At 36.5% G+C, this 21,068-nt stretch overlaps 2 protein-coding genes across 2 annotated transcripts; one reads left to right on the top strand and one right to left on the bottom strand.

The window, feature by feature from the left end:
- Positions 1–95: 95 nt before the first annotated feature.
- On the top strand, positions 96–4,527 carry LOC141598877 (T-complex protein 1 subunit delta). The gene is made up of 2 exons (XM_074418692.1): positions 96–719; positions 3,170–4,527. Exons 1-2 carry the CDS (start codon positions 219–221, stop codon positions 4,268–4,270), a joined length of 1,602 nt encoding a protein of 533 aa, XP_074274793.1. The 5' UTR covers positions 96–218; the 3' UTR covers positions 4,271–4,527.
- Positions 4,528–5,763: 1,236 nt separating this feature from the next.
- On the bottom strand, positions 5,764–20,791 carry LOC141598866 (glutathione reductase, chloroplastic). Its single transcript, XM_074418682.1, has 16 exons — positions 20,322–20,791; positions 19,384–19,448; positions 19,158–19,227; positions 18,207–18,278; positions 17,819–18,022; positions 17,338–17,411; positions 17,114–17,197; positions 16,939–17,026; positions 16,770–16,851; positions 14,933–15,006; positions 13,504–13,611; positions 13,328–13,392; positions 12,654–12,767; positions 12,217–12,316; positions 6,211–6,264; positions 5,764–6,134 (listed from the first exon to the last, which is right to left on the bottom strand). Exons 1-16 carry the CDS (start codon positions 20,472–20,474, stop codon positions 6,039–6,041), a joined length of 1,503 nt encoding a protein of 500 aa, XP_074274783.1. The 5' UTR covers positions 20,475–20,791; the 3' UTR covers positions 5,764–6,038.
- Between the last annotated feature and the right edge of the window lie 277 nt (positions 20,792–21,068).

Raw genomic sequence — 21,068 nt, 5'->3', positions numbered from 1 at the left:
TATGTTTAAAGTGAATATTGGGTAGATATTTAACCCGTCTATATTTATAGACGGATATTTCCTACTTATAATTTTTGAAACTCTTTATATTAACATTTCAAACAAAATTGTGTGCTAAAAATACAAACACAAACACACCATCTCTCCAGAACCCTCAGTATCCCTCCTTTTCCCTCTCTCCATTTCTAGGGTTTCTTCGTTCACCATCTTCCTCAACAATGGCGGCAGCAACTCCCAAACCCACACGAAACCAGAAATCCGAAACCTTCGTAGACAACAAGCGAACCGAAGACATCCGTCAACAAAACATCCTCTCTGCGCAAACCGTAGCAGACGCGGTTCGAACCAGTTTAGGTCCGAAAGGCATGGATAAGATGATCCAAACACCTTCAGGTGAAGTCATCATCACTAACGATGGCGCCACCATTCTTCTGAAAATGGAGGTATTGCAACCTGCTGCGAAGATGCTTGTTCAACTTAGTAAATCGCAGGATTCTGTTGCTGGAGATGGAACTACTACTGTTGTTGTTATCGCCGGTGCGTTGTTGAAACAGTGTTCTGCGCTTTTGTCGAAGGGGATTCATCCTACTGTGATCTCTGATGCGCTTTATAAGGTTTCTGTTAAGTCTGTTGAGGTTTTGACGGCTATGGCGGTTCCTCTTGAGTTGTCTGATAATGATTCTTTGGTTAAGTCCGCCTCTACTTCGCTTAATAGTAAGGTAAAATGCGTTAATTGCTTGATTCATCGATTAAGTTTGCTTCGACTTCGCTTAATAGTAAGGTAATGCGTTTAATTGCTTGATTCATCGATTAAGTTTGCTTCTACTTTGTAATAGTAAGGTAATTGCGTTTGATTGCTTGATTCATTGATTAAGTCCGCTTCTACTTCGCTTAATAGCAAGGTAAAATGTGTTTAGTTGCTTGATTCATTGATTAAGTTTGCGTCTACTTCGTAATAGTGTTTGATTGCTTGATTCATTGATTAAGTCTGCTTCTACTTCGCTTAATCGATTGATTTGTGGTCTTGGAGTTTTTAGATGTGATGTGCGTTGCGTAATATCTAGTGTTTTGGTGTAATTATTGTGTAAGACCATCTTATAGTTATACATGAGGCTTTAACCAATAAAAGGATTGTGTTTAAGTTGGAGGATGTTTAATGCTTTGATCTGGATGCGATACCTAGTAGTTGTTGATTAAGTTTGAATCTATCTCGAGTAATATTTAAATGTATGATTTTGCCATAGTTTATCCTACTTTTGGATTATTAAGGAAGCAATACCTAATCATTTGAAGGCTTTTGAGTAGTTTTTGGGATGCAATGTTTAATACCTGAGATTTTAAAGTGAGATCATCTTGGTCTCTTTTGATTTAGTGGTTTGTGGGTTATGAATGTGATTGAGAATTAGTAAGTAATGTTACTTGATCAAGTTGGCATCTACTTCGCTTAATAGTAAGCTATGATTTTGCTACAATAAGTATGTGATCCTTAAGTATATGGAAGGAAGCAACTCCTAATATTTTGAATGCTTTGAGTTGGTGGTTTGTGGATCATGAATCTTTAATTCGGAACCAACATCTAATATTCCTTGGTTAGGCAGTGAGGCTGCCTCTACTTGGCTTATTAGTAGGGTATGGTGTAATTCGGAGTGTGTGAATTGAGCTTTGGTGTTTGTGCTTTGATGTGGTGATTTTGATTTATGAGTATGTACGGGTTTGCTTTAAGGTAGCGATGTCTTAAGATACTTGAGTTAGAGCTGCTTCGATTTTAGTGGTTTGTTATCTATGAATGTGTTACTTGACAAACGGTAAGGTAGGCCGAGTAGTTTAGCACACCTCATTTATTTTTCATTAATTGATTGTTGGAGAATTCTTAAGGCGTGCAAAATGATGCGTCCGTTGACACTATATAGGAATGTAATATTATGGGGAGGGGTTTAGTAAGAAATGTCGTTATTCTGCGTCTTAAAACCAATAATCGACCACTATGCTCAATTCTTATACTCTCTCCTATTCAAGATAAACCTCCCTATTTCCATTTCCGTCTATTCACAATAACTTCCCTATTTCCTTTTTTGGTAAGTGTTTGTGTGGTCCAAATTTAATTGTATGGTGGGGTAGTGTATTTGTGTGGTTCAAATTTATTTATATGGTGGGGTAGTGTGTTTTCTTAATTTTCGTGTCAAAATGAAATGGGAGGTTTATTGTGAATAGGAGGGAGTATTAGAAAAGCTCATTTTTTAGCGATAATATGACCATCTAGGATGGATTATGGTTTTTGAATTAGGATGGTGCTGTAGATCTATGAATATGTGCGTTTGATGTAGAGAGGAAGCCTTTATACTGTTGTGCCGTTGAGACATAAAGCTAATTTTGTTGTTGTTGTAATATCTGCTACTAGTACCAAGAATTAGCAAAGTGAATATTTACCTTATGGGTCATTCAAAAATAAATTGTCGTTTTAGGGGTAGGCCATGTGGCCCTCTTACCGCGCCAAAGTTAGATCAATTTTATTGTAATATTCAGCTATTGTAATAATTTGCAAGCTATTCAAACCTAATTGAGCTTTGATTAGAGGTTTGTTAACTTCTTCATATGTGCCTCTTTCAGACTTTTACCAACTTAAAAATTTGATAACAAAGAAGGTAGATGTCATGAATAATTGTTATAAATAACTACGTGGGGCATTTTGATTTTTAAACTGGCTGTCAATTGTTATATCTTACCTCATGATATTAGGGGCAAGACTTGTTGACCTCTTTACTCCGCGAATGGCTGAATCCATTGAGGGACTAGAGTAATGTTGTAGTTGTTGTAAAGTCGACTACATTATTCACCAATATGGTGAAATTATAATTAAGCTAATAGATAACTGTTTAATATTCAAAATTAGTTGGGTTTTTATTCTTCACATGTGCTTCTTTAACTCCATTAAAAAGTTGAGAATGAAAAAAAAGGAAGACTTCTTGAATAGATGTTTCACTAGTTTCCAAATGAAATACCTTATTTGTGCGCTGATCATTCTTGTACAGTAAAAGATGTGTTACTTTTAGGCATGTAGATGTCGTTCATTGTTTTGAATTCGAAAGCAAAATATTTGATTTGTAAAGTGGCTTTAGGTTGTTAGTGTTGGCAGTATTATTTATAAAAAGTGGCTTCCTGCTGTCTACAGGTTGTCAGCCAGTACTCCACGCTTTTGGCACCTCTTGCTGTTGATGCTGTGTTATCTGTTGTTGATCCGGCAAAACCAGATATGGTTGATTTAAGGGATATCAAAATTGTGAAGAGGCTTGGGGGAACTGTGGATGATACCGAGCTGGTCAAGGGTTTGGTTTTTGACAAGAAAGTATCACACTCTGCTGGTGGCCCTACTAGGATGGAGAATGCTAAGATTGGAGTTATTCAATTCCAGATTTCGCCCCCGAAGACTGACATTGAGCAGAGTATTGTTGTTTCCGATTACACTCAGATGGATAGGATTTTGAAGGAGGAGAGGAATTATATTTTGGGAATGATCAAGAAGATTAAAGCCACCGGCTGTAATGTGCTTTTGATTCAGAAGAGCATTCTTAGGGATGCTGTTACCGATTTGTCATTGCATTACTTGTCTAAATCCAAAATTCTGGTGGTCAAGGATGTTGAGAGGGACGACATTGAGTTCATTACCAAGACCTTAAACTGTCTACCCATTGCAAACATCGAGCATTTCAAGGCAGAGAAGCTGGGCTTTGCTGATTTAGTTGAAGAGGTTTCACTCGGAGAGTCAAAGATTGTGAAGATTACTGGTATTAAGGATATGGGAAGAACGACTACCGTTCTGGTAAGAGGTTCAAACCAGTTGGTCTTGGACGAGGCCGACAGGAGTTTACATGATGCTTTATGTGTGGTGAGGTGTCTGGTCAGTAAAAGGTTTCTGATTGCTGGCGGTGGGGCCCCAGAGATTGAGCTGTCAAGGCAGTTGGGTGCATGGGCTAAGACTTTGAAGGGAATGGAAAGTTATTGCGTGAAATGTTTTGCCGAGGCTTTAGAGGTAATTCCATACACTTTGGCTGAAAATGCAGGTCTCAACCCAATTGCAATTGTTACGGAGCTTAGGAACAGGCACGCACAAGGAGAGATAAATGCCGGGATTAATGTAAGGAAGGGGCAGATCACTAACATCTTAGAAGAAAACGTGGTTCAGCCTTTGCTCGTCAGCACCAGTGCAATCACCTTGGCCACCGAGTGTGTTAAGATGATTTTGAAGATTGATGACATTGTGATGGTGCGGTAGATGTGTTTGGAGTTATAACTTTGCTGAAAAGTTAGGTCAGGTTGTGTTACTGTTTTTGGATTTTGACTCGGTTACAGTATGCTTTCATTATTGGTTATGTTTTTTTGCCAGAGAATTTATGTTTGGTGTTTGTTGGCGGTGCTTAGTATATGTACTAAGGTGTTTTAGTGGTCACAGCACTTTGCCTTATATTTTGCGCGTGTAGCGAGTCCTGTGATACTATCTTGTTTATTTTTTATGTTTCGTGTTACTTTTTCCTCGTTTTTTCTTTGTTTTTAAATTTTTACGAAGGTTTTACTTATAATGTCATGCCCTTATCTTCACTTTAGGCTTGCTTTACGAAGTTTTTCTCCGTTGTAGTATTGTATTGTATTTTCCCTTCTCTGCACTTTGTCGTGGGTGCTTTTCTTGTGGCTGTTGCTTCTGATTATTGATCAGGGTACTCCTAAATCCAAGAGCGAAAGGCACTCTGCTGAGAGATTTTCATGCACTTAATGGAAATGCCCTTGTATCTTTAAGGACATGAAAATTGTGAAATCAAAAGGTGACTATCACTTGCTCTTTGGAATCGTCCCATTTTGACTTGGGAAAGGGGGTACTATATGCTAAATCCTCTCCTGAGTTTCGGATATCAATGTACAGGTGTTTCTTCCAATTAAAACAGAAGCATTATCTACCTAAACACAAACTAGTTTACGACTTCCCATGTAATTTTGTTCACAATTTATGTATGCGAAATAAACAGTTTAGGGAAAAAGTAAACAAATTACAATTTAAGAGAATATATTATAATAATGTTGATACTTAATACCTTCTAATTGTGCTCCCAACCTCGAACAAATTATCAATTTTTAAGTTATTTCTTATTAGATCTAGCCTTCGGTGCATTCAGTTTCTATTCTGCCCCTATTATAATAATGTTGATACTTAATACTCCCTCCTATTCGGAATAACTGTACCATTTGCCATTTCCGTCTATTCACATAACTGTCACATTTACCATATTTAATTCTTTTCTTTATTTACGACCCCAACTACCCCTAACCCATCTAAATTAATACCCTCTCTCCTATATTTTTACCCTTATACAATACTTTTCAATATTTAACTCCATTCCTTAATTTTCGTGCCATTGTCCAAATGGTACAGTTATTCCAAATAAGAGGGAGTACCTTCTAATTGTGTTCCCAACCTCGAACAAATTATCAATTTTTAAGTTATTACTTATTAGATCTAGCTTTCGGTGCATTCAGCTTCTATTCTGCCCCAAATATTTGTTCATATATTTGAAAAAGAACGGTCTCAAAAATGTGAGATTCATAATTTAAAAAACAAATGTGAAATGCTCCATAAATTGCATGTCACTATGTCGACTTTTTTCTCCTTTAGCCAACTAACCAAGCATGGGAGATAACTATCTAGTAAGTGCTAATTAGTAACTACTTCCATTTTGACTCTCGGAGGCAAGACTTCGCTTACCTTTACTATCTCAGTGACCATAAAATGTCCAAATACTTGATAATGATCCCAAATATTACACATCATATTATAATATAATAACAGTGCTGTTCTGTAGCCTAAATCTATAGTTTTAAAAATGACTAAAACAAATACAGCAAAAAGGCGAATGCATTATTGCTCAAACCCCCAAAAAAAAAGCCCCGGCGTGTGTATCAAACTAACCAGTGTATTTGATAAATCTACACCCAACTGCATTCTAGATCAATTTGTGTATCCTAGTAGAAAGGGGCACTTTTCCATTTTCAAATCAAAGATTGGTCTTCGGCTTGCCTGCCCCAGGAACACGTCTTGTCACTTCCCGCATTGTCACAAATTCTTCTGCGGCAGAAGGATGGATGCCCACCTGCACGAGCAAAGTCATTATGCCTTTGTCAAATTTGAAATTAAAGAACAGGAAGCTCATGAAGTTGATTGCTTACCGTGCTATCAAATTGTGCCTTTGTTGCTCCACATTTCAATGCTATAGCAATTCCCTACAAATAAGCAAGTCATCTAATTAGCGACAAATCAAGTAGCTACTGGAACGATAACTGCCAAACCACCCAACCGGAAAAGAAGGCAATTCAAGTACGCATCACTTCAAATTTCGTCAAACTTGAAATCATTTCATTGCTTCTGGAATTGGTGGAAAACAAAATGACACACGAAACTGACTATGATTCTCTACAATGGTAAGTAACAGTTAGTTGTACAATGCAATTCTAGACCCAAATTTCAGAATATGTGATCTGGAAGCAGCCTTTGTGGTTAAACATCGCGCACTGTTACCAAAGGGGTAAGGTTGCGACGCTATGTACATCTGACCCCCAATTTGGATAATAACAAGCTTCATGAGATAAATTGTCTGTAATCAAACACGCTTGATGTCTTGATCTCCTACATTTATATGACTTTGAGGCCAATTTCAATGACAAAAAGAATCAAATGAAAACAAACACCATCCAAACAATACCATGTTCTCATATAATATTGTATTTACACCTTAGGTTTAAAATGCACACAAAGCAGGGGAAAATGGGGAAAATAGAAGGGCATAAAACATTGCTAGAAAATTTTCTATGACAAATGTAGGGTTAGTTCACTCTTATATTCCTTTGAGTCTTTGTATTCCATCTGTAATCGCGTCCAATGCTCATCACACGTAATTGGGTAGGACACTCGAACACCTCATTTCAAGCCAAAATATGCAGATTTTTTTTTATAAAAATAGCCAAGTCTGACACATGGAAACACACTCCCATGTCGGATACTTCTGAAGGAGTCTAAGTAACATGGGTGGACTCACTATCTGCAACTTACGTAGAAGGCATACCTAAAGCGCCCAGAGACGTTTGGGTAGTGCATGCGCGAGCTTTGCATTGGGCTTACAAAGAAAAGGAGCATATTTAAAAGGCTAAATTGGTACTTACTTCCTTTTATGTACCTTTTTTTTACGACTTACTACCTAACACGAAATTTTTAAAACTTGCTACCTAATATGACCGCTTGTTATCATAAATGAGTGTTAAGATTGGTGGATTGGTTATGCATTATGTCTAAGAGAAACTTAGCCCTCGGGAAGAAAGGGAGTGATATGTGTGAAATAAAGTTATTGATACCTACTCTATGCTCATGCTGCATTTCTTAGAGACTGCAGATTAATATATACACATAAGAAGGGCACTCGAAGTCTCTAAGGCCTACTCAATTTATGCCAACTTTTACCATACGCAGTGCCATCATTATATATACTCCCTCCTATTCTTCTTTTTCTTCCCCTTTGGATGGGGCACAATATTTAAGGAAGAGAATAAAATATGAATTGTGAATTGGGTGGGGTTTGGTGATAGGAGAGAGGAATGAATAAAATAAGGAATTGTGAGTTGGGTGGGGTTTGGTGATAGGAGAGAGAAATGAATAATTATGAATTAAATAAGGAATTGTGAGTTGGGTGGGGTTTGGTGATAGGAGAGAGGAATGAATAAAATAAGATTAAAAGTTTCCAAAAAAGGAAAGGGGAAGAAAACCTGAATAATCCGTTTTAGGAAATAGGGAAGAAAATAGAGAATAGGAGGGAGTATAAAAGAATCTTGTAAAACTGCTGAGGTGGCACAATCTCCTTTGAGAATTAAGGTAATGCAACCCTCACATTCAACCTCACAAAATCAGTTTTGTTTGAGCCAATCACGGTTTTGCAATATGGCCACATCAGCACACACAAAAAAAAACAAAAAAAAAAAAAAACAAAGCCCAATCAAATCTGACGTCCAATTAAATAATAAAGTACATTCCCAACATTTTACAATTTCCCAATACTGTACCACAATAACTTCTCCTCTTTTCCCAATTCACAATGCATTGACAGAGATTAGAATTTAGATACATTCATCTTTACTCCTGGCCATTAATATATTCATCTCCCTCCTCTCTCATCTCACCATTCTCCAGCCACACCACACATCACCTATCAGTCTCACCATATATTTAAATCATAGATCTCAAATATTCCAAAAAAACTAATAGTGCCAGCGCCATTATCGAGAAATTTGGGGATGGAAATTGGTAAATGGGATGAAAAAGAAGGTTGTCAGGGAAACGCATGTTGGAGGCGGCACGTTGGAGATGGGAGTGCGCCTGATTGATTCGCCGGAAAAGGAAGTGATTGCCGATGTTAGAGATAATGGTCGACCACCACGAGAGAGATAGAAATCCAAGAGAAAATGGAGATTGAACAAGAAACATCGATTGAAACCATCAATGGAGAAACTTGGAGCTTGCTTTAAGCAAAGAAATCAAACCCCAAAGTTAGTATTGAACTATTGCTTTCCCTTGATAATTTTGTCTTCCAAATTCTGTTTTATTGCAGTTTTGTTGTATTATAGTTTTGCATTTTCTAAGTATACGGAATTTTTGCTTTTCCATTACTACTCTTTGTGATTATTAGTTTAATAGAATATGGCAGTTTACAAATGTTGGAATGAGTCATTTTTGTCAATTTTATTTGAAAATAAGGCTCTAAATGCAATAGTTGTTTATGAGTAGATTTTGTGAATTATGTGACTGACTTTGATTTGAATGTTGGAGGAAGAACACAAGACAGGATTACATAAGCTCAAAAGAGAAATAAGGAAGATTGATAAAACTTGGAAGGAGTATGATGTTTTTTTATGCCTGAGTCATAATTTATAGTCATACATATATAATTATAAGTTGTACAGCGACACACCTTTTAGTAGATGGGTCCAGTTCTTAATTTTCCGGTGTGTTGCAGTGGATGCATGCATTGCAGGCTGTGAGAAGTTGGTTCTGATAGATGTGTTGCATTGGACGGGTGTTTGGTGTTTTGATAAAGTTGGTTCTGATGGATATTACCACATCAAGGACATAAAATCCAAAAGGAAAAAAAGATAGCAAAAGCTACCCAACCTACTAGATCCTTTACATAAAAATAAGGGTAAAAAGAAATTTTATCCATCTCTGAATGTACACCTAATGGATTATTTGATCCATATTGATGCAATGAGGCCAGATGAAGAAGACTGGCGCCTACTAAAAGAAAAGGGAGTAAATGATGAAGACTAAAAAAACGATTTAAGGTGGCATTGTCCACGGAGAAACCACCCCAAAGCCAAGTCACTATGCTATCTCCTACTACAGGTATAGCGCTAGCTAAGCTTGTAATTACTGTAGCTCCCCAAAAGCTCATCTGACCCCAAGGTAGTACGTATCCTCCGATTCCCGCCCCGTTAGCATCTCCGATTCGAGATAAGGGATTAGCTAGGTTAAAGGGAAGGTAGGTCTTTTCGGTCACGGAGCCGGCCGGTAATGGACCTACTTACCTTGCTTGTGGACCAGTTTGTCATGACTAAGCCTTGTTCTATTAGTTTGGTGGTTGCTACCAAGACGCTTTTTTCATATCCTATATTATGAAAGGACCTCGAGATGCTAATCCACGAAAAACGAGACGAAAAATTTGAAAGTATGTTTAATTCAATAGTTACTCCTTGGTTCTCTTTTCATTTCATGATTGTTGATACGTTTTGTTTGTGCTTCGCTAATAATGCTTCTTCCTCAGCTTTACACTCTGAAGATTGGCGAAGTTTCCGCGAAACTTTCTTCATCGGAGTAATTTTAATCTCCGTCGTAGACGAATTAATAGTGTGATTTATGCTCTAACAATAGGGCAGGAGCATTTTGTTAAGCATCACATTCAATCATTATCCCCCTCTCAACTTTCATTCTTCCATGTACCTTTTATTCTATCTTCTATACTTCTTCTTGAATAGTCGTAAATTTTACTTCTTTTTAATCTACATTGTAGTTCTATGAACATTACATTACTGTTGTAAACATAATTAAAAAATTGATCTTTGTTTAGTTTTTCTTACTGTTATTCCTCCATTAATTAAAAAACACAAAAAACATGATCTGTAATTTTAATTAAGAGTGAACCCTGTTTAGTTCTTCATACCGGCATTTCTCTAACAATACAAATAAAACCCATAATTTGTATTTTTAATGAAGAGTTTGTGTTTAATTTTCAGAAACGAGGGTAAGGGTTATGTACATCCAACCTTACCTACTTTGTAATTTGAAAATTTCGAAATTTTTAGTTAAAATTTTCGAAATTTTTCAAGGTCCCCTTATAATATTACCCTTTCGTCCCTGCTGAAAATTTTTGCCCTCGCTAACTTAAAATGCTAGCTCCACCATGATTATTTGATTGTGATGGGTGAGGAGTGAGGACTTGGTTAATTGCTTTAGAAATGGGTGTAAAATGACATGAAGTGTGATCCATTAATCACAATGGAAAACACGATGGTGGGCAACAATGCTAAGTTTAGCAATACACTTTAGTTTGTTAATTTAATAGGTTGATTTATACTCCCTCCATTCTTTAATACTCTGTATATGACGTTTTAGAGGTTTTTGTTTTTTACATTTTAGATGACATTTTAAGCTTCTCCATACCCAATATTTATCTAATGCAGAGTCCCCACAAAAAGTTACTGCAATTTAAGATTATTGTCCCATCATTTCTCTCACCTTTGCATTTTTCTACACCACTAAAAATTCTTCTGCTATTATTCTGTTGGTGTATATGTAAGATAACAATAAATGCACCATTTGTTTTTCATATTTTGCCTGTTTTCAAAGTGTACAATTAATTCATCTTAATATTTGTGCACATCTCTAAAACGTCATATATTAGAGAATTGAGGGAGTACTTTAGTATTATAGTAATTAGTGCGTGAGACGGTCTCACATTGTAAATCTATCCATTTGTATAAAAACTACTCTTTTATCAATAACAATAAATGAATGAACTTTTCTAGAAAAGAACCATATCACGGTGTAAGACCATTTTATTTTAGCTATATGAAATACATTGATGAACAAAAATTATAAGGGTTTTTCTATCATGTGCCCACTAGGCACATGTTAAGTAACCCAAAAATGAAAATAATTAAAGTTATTTTCATGGGAAATTGAAATAGATAACCACCTTTACCCTTTTACCAATAAAAATAGCTTTAATTATTTCCACTTTGGGTTTCTTAACATGTGTTTAGTGGGCATATAATAGAAAAACCCAATTATAAATCATCAACCATAAACTTTGTATTGTGACACAAGTTCAAATTCATAACCCATGTTCAAAATCCGTATGATTTGAGTAATATTAGTAGTAGTCTCAAAGAGACCGTTTCTTCAAAGTTTTAGTGCTAAAAAAAATAACAGTAGTACTATCAACAGGTATAATAAAAGTGATAACAATATTAATCGTATTAGTCAGAATAACATAGTAACAAAGAGATCCGTAAATATATCTCATGATCATATTGATAAATTTTATCTTAACAATTTATTTAAATTATACATCGCAGATGATAAATATATGAATTAATAATTTCAATAGATATCTATTTCATAAGAAGTAATATAGGACACCGAGGAGTTAAGGACATATTTATGATAATTAAATATACCGAGGAATATTTATTTTCAAATTTAATAAATAGATTTAATTTCTAAAGTTAAAAACAACCCCGTGAATTTTCACGGGTGTTACACTAGTTAAAAAACCTAAAACACAATATCATTGGTAAATATAGTCAGAGAAAGGAATCAGAGGATAGTATATCTTTCAAACTCCAAGCCTTTACTTTCTTTGGTATCATGAGTTTAATTTAAATTGCAATCATCAAGCAGCATCACCAAATAGATGCATCTAAATGAGCCTATATATACTTATCGGTTATGTGGCATTGGTACAACGTGTGGTGATCAGTTGTTCCCTCGTGCATTGATAAACTTCATACTAATTATTAATGCAAATATAGCCTGCCCTAATAGATTGGTTATCTAGCAGTTAAACTATAAAGGAATTCAGGCAATTTTTTTCAGCTAAGCCGAGTTGCATTTGAATCTAAATACATATGTACCTGCATAATTTCAGCTGCATCAGGGCCACACATTGACGCACCAAGCACTTTATCCGTCTCAGCATCGACAACAAGCTTCATAACCGTTTTTTCTTGTCTCCTGTATCCAGGAATATCAGAGTGAATAGATCTCTAGCAGCTAAACAGAGACACCAACGAATAATAATTGATAACAAAAGGGAACATCATCTATCTTCTATGTATGTTTAAAAGTTAAGATACATAGGACATGATTAAACAAATATGAAAAATACCAATGTACGATAAATGATAACTGATGCATATGTCAGAAGAAGCAGCTAATAGGAGATCCCGAACCAAAAACATATAGGACCATGCAAGTTAAAAGAAAACTATGTAGGCTATTCGAAAAATCAACAGATAAGCGTCTGACAAGAGAGATAAATCCTGAAGTACGGTGAAGAGGCACCACATACTGTGAAATAGTGTTCTTCATCGGATTAAATGATGATGTGAAAACCAAAATATCACCATTTGCTTGCTGTATAGCTTCCTCCTCACTAAGCCCAACCACAGACAGAGGTGGTATGCTGCATGGCCAAAAGTTGAATCAAGTTAGATCTTATCTTACAACAGATACGCTTTTTTTATACACGAACAACCATTGATAAGCTCATAAAAACATATTTCTGACATTTTTACTAGTGAAACTATTACGAGTACAACTCACCAACAACACTACTCCTCAACACTGGCACAAACACAGCTGGCTATTGTACTACACTACTACTGCTTATCAAAGCTACGCATAGTTTCATACATATTAATACTGTTTTTTTTTTTTGAGGTAAATTTGCAAGATTTTCATTATTGTCAGTGATACATTCTATCCACTAGTTTCAGAAAACAGACAAGACATTTAGAAATTTGAGTAGTTGCAAGAGATTGAATATTTGACCATCTTAAAATTGCCCAAGTCAATGACGTAAAATCAACTCAGTAACAAATGTAGTATACACACTACACTTAATCTGATGTACTGAGACCAGGTGGACTGATTGCAGACAAAATATGTTGCAACTTGCAGAGACAAGTTGACCTAGAAAGTTGCAGAAAATAAATATGCCCAACAAAGATCAGGAAAACATACCTAAACACTGCACACGGTATATGACCGTAATCAGCTTTGCTCGGCTTGCCCCCAAATACCGTTTTCTGAAGACAAAAAACACCATTAAATCGTGATGAGTGAAAAGATAAACAAAAAATACATTAGATCTTTAATTGAGATATGGGGGCAAGTAAGAGCAGGGCATATAACCATACAGCAAAACAAGTTCCTTCCATCAAAGCCACGGGTGTAAGGTTCATTCGGTTTGTAACATCACCGATGGCCCAAATGCTTGGTACACTGGTCTGTGAATATTCATCGACCTATACAGAAAGAAATACGCTAAGCAAAAAAAGAAAACCCAATGCCTTCACAAAACTGAATAAATACAAGGATAAATCAGTAAAGGAGAATATGGCTCCAGAGCTAACAAAGTATCACTGTACATGATTCAATTGATTACAGTCCAGTCGGCATAAAGAAAAGATTAATGACAAGGAGCAAAGTACTAATCAGCTCAACGTCAACCAACAGACCAGCAGATATGGTATTAGATCTAGGTTTAAGAAGGCTTGATCCCAGTCATTGCACCTTAAATCAAGTCACGGTTACCTCCAAAACCTCCAAACTCGATCGAAATGCAATGTCATAGCCGACATTTAACACCAAACCAACTGATAAGTATGAGTATGTTAGAGCATACTTGCCAAGGGTACATACAAACTCTTCAGTTTTGAAGAGTACTTGATTCACCCAGCTACAGATTATCATAAATCCATCACATGGAGCCGCCAAATCAATACAAACTGAAGTTTGAAAAAAGTTGAGCATGATCTGGTAAAACGAAAATAAAGCACACCCTCTACCCCTAAAAGAAACTAGAACACAAAAGAAGGTCAAAGAATGACTAATCACACATTTTGGTGTATAGAGTCCCGGCTATTTCTAAGAAACACAGTCCCATTTTTCTTATTTCTCCCACATTCCTTGGTCAGAGAAAACTATCTGTTCCTCCCACACTTTTTATCTTCCGTTAATGGAAACTTAATTAATAATAAAATTACAAGATTGCCTGATTACCATTACATATTTACACATTATGCCATTGCTAAACTTATGTTAAAATTTAATAACTAAGCTACTAATCTTTACGACTCTAATCCTATTCCCTCTAGAGAATTAACGCATACAATTAACTAACCTACAAATAAAAAAAATCCTCTCCAAACTTCCAGCCAGCAATCACCCCCTCTAACCATCAGCCAAGACCAACCACCAGGTCCACCATCACCTCCTCCACCATCAACCTTTCTCCTCCAACTGACCCCAGCCACTGACCATCCATGTCCGCTGATCACACCTTGTCACCAACCACCTAACTCTTTCCCCTTCATCCCTTGTTCACCAACACTCCCACACGCTCTCCATTGTTCTATGTTAACTACCTACCTCCTTTTTTGCACCCTAGTTTAGTGACCACTCCCAATCTCTCTCAATTCTTACTCGTCACGACCAGCGACCACTTCATTCTTTCGGACTACCCCATTGTCACAGCTAAAGCGGGAACAATTTTTTAATAGATACAAAATAAGGACACTAATTTACAGATAAAATGGAAATCAAGAAAGAAGAACATAAATCAACCTTCACAGCTCCTGTTCTGTCAAGTTCCACGCCAACAGCATCCAAATTCAACCTCTTTGTATTAGGAGAACGACCTATTTTACAAAATAAGTGTTTAGAAAAATATCATAAGAAACAAATTAAGGACAGCTGAAACATGATAGGTACAGAGGAAAAGCGTGCTAAAACGAGCATTGCCCTAGTAAGGAAAGAACAAGAAAAAAACGGTCCTTGTCCTTCAGATAAAAGGTGAGTAACCACACAGGTATAATGAGTAATAAGTTCCCACCCCACTCCCCTCTTTTCAAAGTGAAAATTACTCCCACCGTAATAAGAGATGGGTCTCATGTTGTCTTAGCTTGTCCCAACACATTTGATCACTCCCCTTTTCAAAGTGAAATTACTCCCACCATCACAAAAGATGGGTCCCAATACATTTGATCACTATCAATATACTATCCCATCATCCATCATTTTTCTACTCCTGATTAATCAATCTTTTAGGGAGGGGGTAATTGCCCGACTTTTGTCATTTTTTTGCCTAAAAGTTGCTATAATATTATATTTGAAACAACTGTCCCTCTCTAAGGGCTTGTTTGGATGGAAGGATTTGGAGGGAAAGGAAAGGGAGGGAGAGTAGGGGATTTAAAATCCCTTGTTTGGATAGAAAATAAGGTTGGAGGGAAATGGAGGGAGAGGGATCCATTTTCCCTCCTCCAAGGCAAATTAAAATCTCTCCACAATAGGAAAGATTTGGAGAGATTTGGAGGGAAATTGTATCCAAACACCCACATCCCATTCCCTCCTTCCCCCTCTCCTCCCTTTCCCTCATATTTTGGTATCCAATGGAAGGGAAAGAAACAGGATCCTCCATTTCCCTCCTCCAAGCTAAATTATTCCGTCTTTCCCCCTCCCCTCCCTTTCGACTATCCAAACAAGGCCTAAGAGAAGTATCTCTAATTCCATACATTTTTATTAGTTACCTGTAATAATTATTCATTCTACGACGACTGAGACACTACGAGTACTGTGTACTGCTCTACCATAATAGAAAAGCGCCATAAACTCAGACCCATAGAACCTTTGGCCACAGCATGAACACTGTTAGAGTCTCACTCATTTAAATCATCAGAAATGCTCCTCGCACTTATTGGCATAGCAGAACTAGCTCTAAATGGAAGCACCGAATTCGTTACATAAGACCACAAAACTCAGATAACCCTCTTATAAGTTCCATGTATTTCACAATCACAACTATGGGGATCATTACCTCTATTTCTTTACACCCCAAAAAGTAGAAGCTGCTTATCTCTATCAATTTCTCAACCATTGGGAATCCGAATGGAAGATTAGTTAAAAACATTTATTTGACCCCTATGATCTGCTGCTCTTTTGTATATTAAAATAATGACACTTGACACCTCTTCATGTCAGCATCAGGAAAGAAATCCCTTCCCCATCTCCTACTTGAGGCCTTAAGGGAAGCACATCCATTCAGAAACAGAGAAGACTAACCAATAATGAAGGAATAGAAGTTAACACTTTGGATACTCTATTTATCAACCAAAACGCTCACCGTTAGACCATAGGCCATCTAATATTCTAGAGCAAACCCAAGGACTCACGAACTTATATAAGCCATCAGAAAGCAGGGCAGTAATACAAAACACACAGATCAGTTGTCAGAATTTTTAAAGTCACAAGACACTACGTAACTGAGGAAGCGTAATTCAAATCAGAAGCTTGAAATCAATATATTTATGGTGGCTGCAAACAACCTCACATAATTCCGTCAACAGCAACAGTGTGCTTTGTATTTGTTCTTATGAACTAATCCCAAAAAGGGTGAAGGACGTACCAGTGGCAAAAAGCACAACATCAGCCTCAATTTCTTCACCATGATCAGTACGAACTTTAACGCCACGGTCAGTTTTCACCACCTGCACAATAAATGCTTGAACTTCATAACAAACAAAATTTGGTTCCACAAGTTCAGCATCAATGGAAAAACTGGAAAGGTAGAAAACCTCTGTTAGAGTAGTTCTAGGATGCAAGTTAACTCCTCTTCCTTCCAAATTTCTTGCTACAGCAGCCCTCATTTCATCATCAAAGCCTCTGCAGATGCATTGAAATAATTTAAAACTTATATAAATCAATAAACAGCATTCAATTAAATCAATAAACAGCATTCAATTCAAGTACCTCAATGGAAGCTCCTTCCTGAAACAGAGATCCACGGTGACGCCCATCCCACGCCATATAGAAGCGAATTCAACAGCAATGTAACTGAATGAAGAATGAATTAAGCCATTTATTACATCCATTAAATACACAAAATTCAACATTAATCATGGTAGGGGGAAAAACAAGCTTCTGCCCAACCATTGGAGTATGTGACAATGGTTGCACCTCATTCTTACACTTACCCTCCCCCGAGTATCACTGCATGCTTAGGGAGATCCTCCAAGCTCAACGCCTCATCAGACGTTATGCCAAACTCCTAAAAGGTCAAAATAAATCAGATAAGTAGAAGATGATATATTTCAGACCAGTAAAAGAACAAAGAAGCCACTACTCAGGCAATCATATAACAAGCTTAAAGTATGCTTACAGGCAAGAAGGTAAAAGGATTCAAAATATTACTCCCTCCATTTTTTATTGAATTAGCCCCATGCACCCACTTTTCTCCTCACAAAAATGGGCTAATGGGGATAATTCAACAAAATAGAGGGAGTACTTCATAGAAAGCAAATCATCAACTAGAGACCAGTATTATCACAAAATCACATAATCATAACTGACACGGCAGATAGGCGAAGGAGAGCCGTGTGTCAAATGTAAAACAGTCTTACATCATAAAATCATAAATTATGCAACTAAGTGTGCCGAAAAAGAAAGGAAGACCACCTGTCCAGGCATATCAGGACTCGTGGCACGGCTTCCAGTTGCGATCAATATGTGCTTTGCTGAATAAGACAACTTTGTGCCATCTAGCTGTATCACTTGCACTTCATTAGGACCAACAACTCTTCCTTCTCCTTCATATAGCTTGACTCCAGAATTTGACAGCAATCTCTTATAGATGTTGGTAAGCCTGATAATTTCATCAGTCTGGATTTGATGCCACAGTTTTAGAACAGATTAATTCGAAGAAAAAAGAAATAGCTATGAAGCCTATTACGGGTACAAGAAACAATTTGCATAATATGATTGTTATCTCACCAAACAAGTCAAATTCTAGGAACTACATCTCATTCAGCTATGAAGAAAATAAAGAAATCAATGTAAAACTCACCTTCTTCTGCAAAAGCTTTTTCCAGTTGAAGTCAATTTTGTCATTCAACTCCCACCCATAATTTTTTGCATCCTAGAAAATCATGATCATAGAGGTACAGGAGCATAAATATACAAAATTGGCAGGATATAAGATTCCAAAGTGAGAGGGTCACCAAAATTATAGAGCACGTGAAAGGTTAAAAAAAAGCAGCAGCAGCTACAAGACTACAACATAGAATAATCTATGGCCAAATCGAGGAGACACCTAAATGATTAGCTCAAGGAAAGCTTCTTCCTCCACATTGGTAACTAAGGGTACTATAGTTGTTTACATAAGAAGGTAAGCAGAGAATTAATTTCCATTTTTCTTAAGAATTTAAACTTCTACCAACTTAGAATTAAGTGATTATAGATAATCGCCAAACTGCTCAAGTCCTCACCATTCAACAGAGTTCAACCAAACTTAATCCACGTGTGGGTCCTTCTCAACAGCCAAATTCTTAATCCATATATAGGAAATACTACATCTAATTCTTAGGTATTAAGCCATATTCTACTTGGCTTATTCTTAGAATTGCTCCATTTCTATTTTGAGCCTGTTTTGTGTGGCTAAAATTCAAAGTTGAGATGACATTCCTCGATCATTGTACAAAAGTAGAAGAAGCAATTCCTAAGAATCGCGAGGGGTACTATTCTGATAACAGCTTTTTGCAAGTTGCGCCTATCACCACTAAATTAGTTGGATTAAAGTATTCAGACAATAGCTTTCTCGAACCTCATACAATCCAGGACTAGATAACAGGGATTGTATACATAATAGTTTTGAATAAGCTCATATAGCTACCGACACATGCCAACAGGTCACACCAAACAGCAAACCAAGTATATGTGTTATCCACAGTAGACGGCAGCTCACAAAAGTGCATACTTATGATCATACAGACAAATTGAGAGAAAATGAAAAAATTACCTCAAGTTCACTGCCAAAGGATGCCCCATACACCAGTATCTTTTTTGGTACACAACCACGAATAACACATCTGGAAAACAAAGTAATGAACAAAACATTTTTAAATGCACATTTAACTAGAATAACAAGAAAACATAGATGTGGCATTACTATCAAGATAAATGCAAGAAGTGATCAAAGTACTATGTTAAAACTTAAAAAGTTAAACTGACAAAGAGAAACTTACGTTCCACCAACTCCCCCGACAACTTCAGAGCTAATCGGATGAAAAGGAAGTTCACAGATTCCAACCTTCACAAAAGTCGGTGAATAGAGTAAGATAATTAATAAATAGGCCAATAAAAGCAACAACTCTTGACAGTCTCATGCTGATTTCGTTCTAACAACCATTAATATCTGATATTTCTCATTTCATTCATAAGTATATGGGACGGTCTCATAGTTACCGACTTACCTCATATAAATAAATTGCGCATTAACACTTAGATCACATCATTAAGATATTAACCACCAACAAAAAAATCAGACTACTTTGTATGTACATTCTTTCAATAATCTATTTTCAAAACATCATACCAAACAGTAACGATCACCTTCAAACATCATCAAGTTAATCGAAAGTTCCCTACGACTTAGCAAAATAACAATTCGTAGCAAGTTCCGTAGGTAAGGTTATTATTGTGATTTGTGAAATAAATCCCTATAAACAATAAGAAACCGAGTAAAAACTCGAAACTGCAGAAATCAACCATTCATTCAAAATTCAATCAACAACTCCATCAAATTACTCGATAGACTCAGCAACAAACACACAGTATTACACATCCATTGTTCGAATAACGAATTTGCAACACAACACAGGAAACAGCAATGATCACTAGATACAAGAATGATTCAAATCTAACATTAATATTATGAAATCTCATCTCTTAACAACAATCACTAACTAAAAATAAAATAGAAGATCGCACAATCGCATCTCAATAAAACAGCGAAAAACAAAAAAAAATCATTACGAAAATAACATATGAAAAGATAAAATTTAACACAATTTATTCGCAATACAACACAAATTTCAAGCTTAACAAGCCGACAATATATAAGATCGCATAACGAAAACAGCATATAAAATAGTAAAATACGAAAATGAGGAAAATAATGAACCTTAGCGCCGAAGTTAGCAGAGAAACGAGCAGCGCGAACGCCACCGCTACCGGCGCCAATAACGAACAAATCAAAATCGTAATGATCTATGTTATTGTCGTCGACTGCGGAATTAGTTTCACCGTCACGAAGCATCTTCCTGGAGGAGGTCATTTTGGAGGTTCAACAATGGCGGATGAAGGAAGAAAGAGAAAATGTTAGGGTTATGAATATGGACGATATTTGGGAAGGAAATTCGTTAAAAGGGAGAAGACAGAAGCAAAGTGCGACTGGTGTACAATGATTCAAGGAGTGATGTGATATTAATGAAGAAATGTAGTACTAGGTGATTAGGGAGGTGATGGCGTCATATACTTGAATTTAATTTCTGGGTGGGTTGAATCTCTGGTGCGGTGTAGGCCAGCGTAGCTATTTTGGCTTATATCGTTTTCCCGTCTCGGGTTCTCGTCGGCTGTATTATACTCGGTCCCAATATTTCACTTTTACAAAAACTTCAAAGAGACGGTTTCTCAATAGCATTATTAAGAGACCTCTCACATGATGGATAAAGGATCCATCAAATTTCTTTTTTCCCTATTATGTCTCCCACTAAATTAGTGGGAGACGGTCTCTCATGAGATCTATTAACTTTCACTTTAAACAAGTTATTCTGTTTGAAAGTTTTATATTACCACTTTTATGGTCAGATGTATGAAATGAGACCTTCCATATACTAGTATAGTTCGAAATAATAGAGACTTTTATTAT

Source organism: Silene latifolia, chromosome 1 (assembly GCF_048544455.1).
Source record: "Silene latifolia isolate original U9 population chromosome 1, ASM4854445v1, whole genome shotgun sequence".
In the NCBI taxonomy this organism is placed as follows: Eukaryota; Viridiplantae; Streptophyta; class Magnoliopsida; order Caryophyllales; family Caryophyllaceae; genus Silene; species Silene latifolia.
Note: the sequence above shows the minus strand (reverse complement) of the source record. Positions and strands in the feature narration are given on the sequence as shown.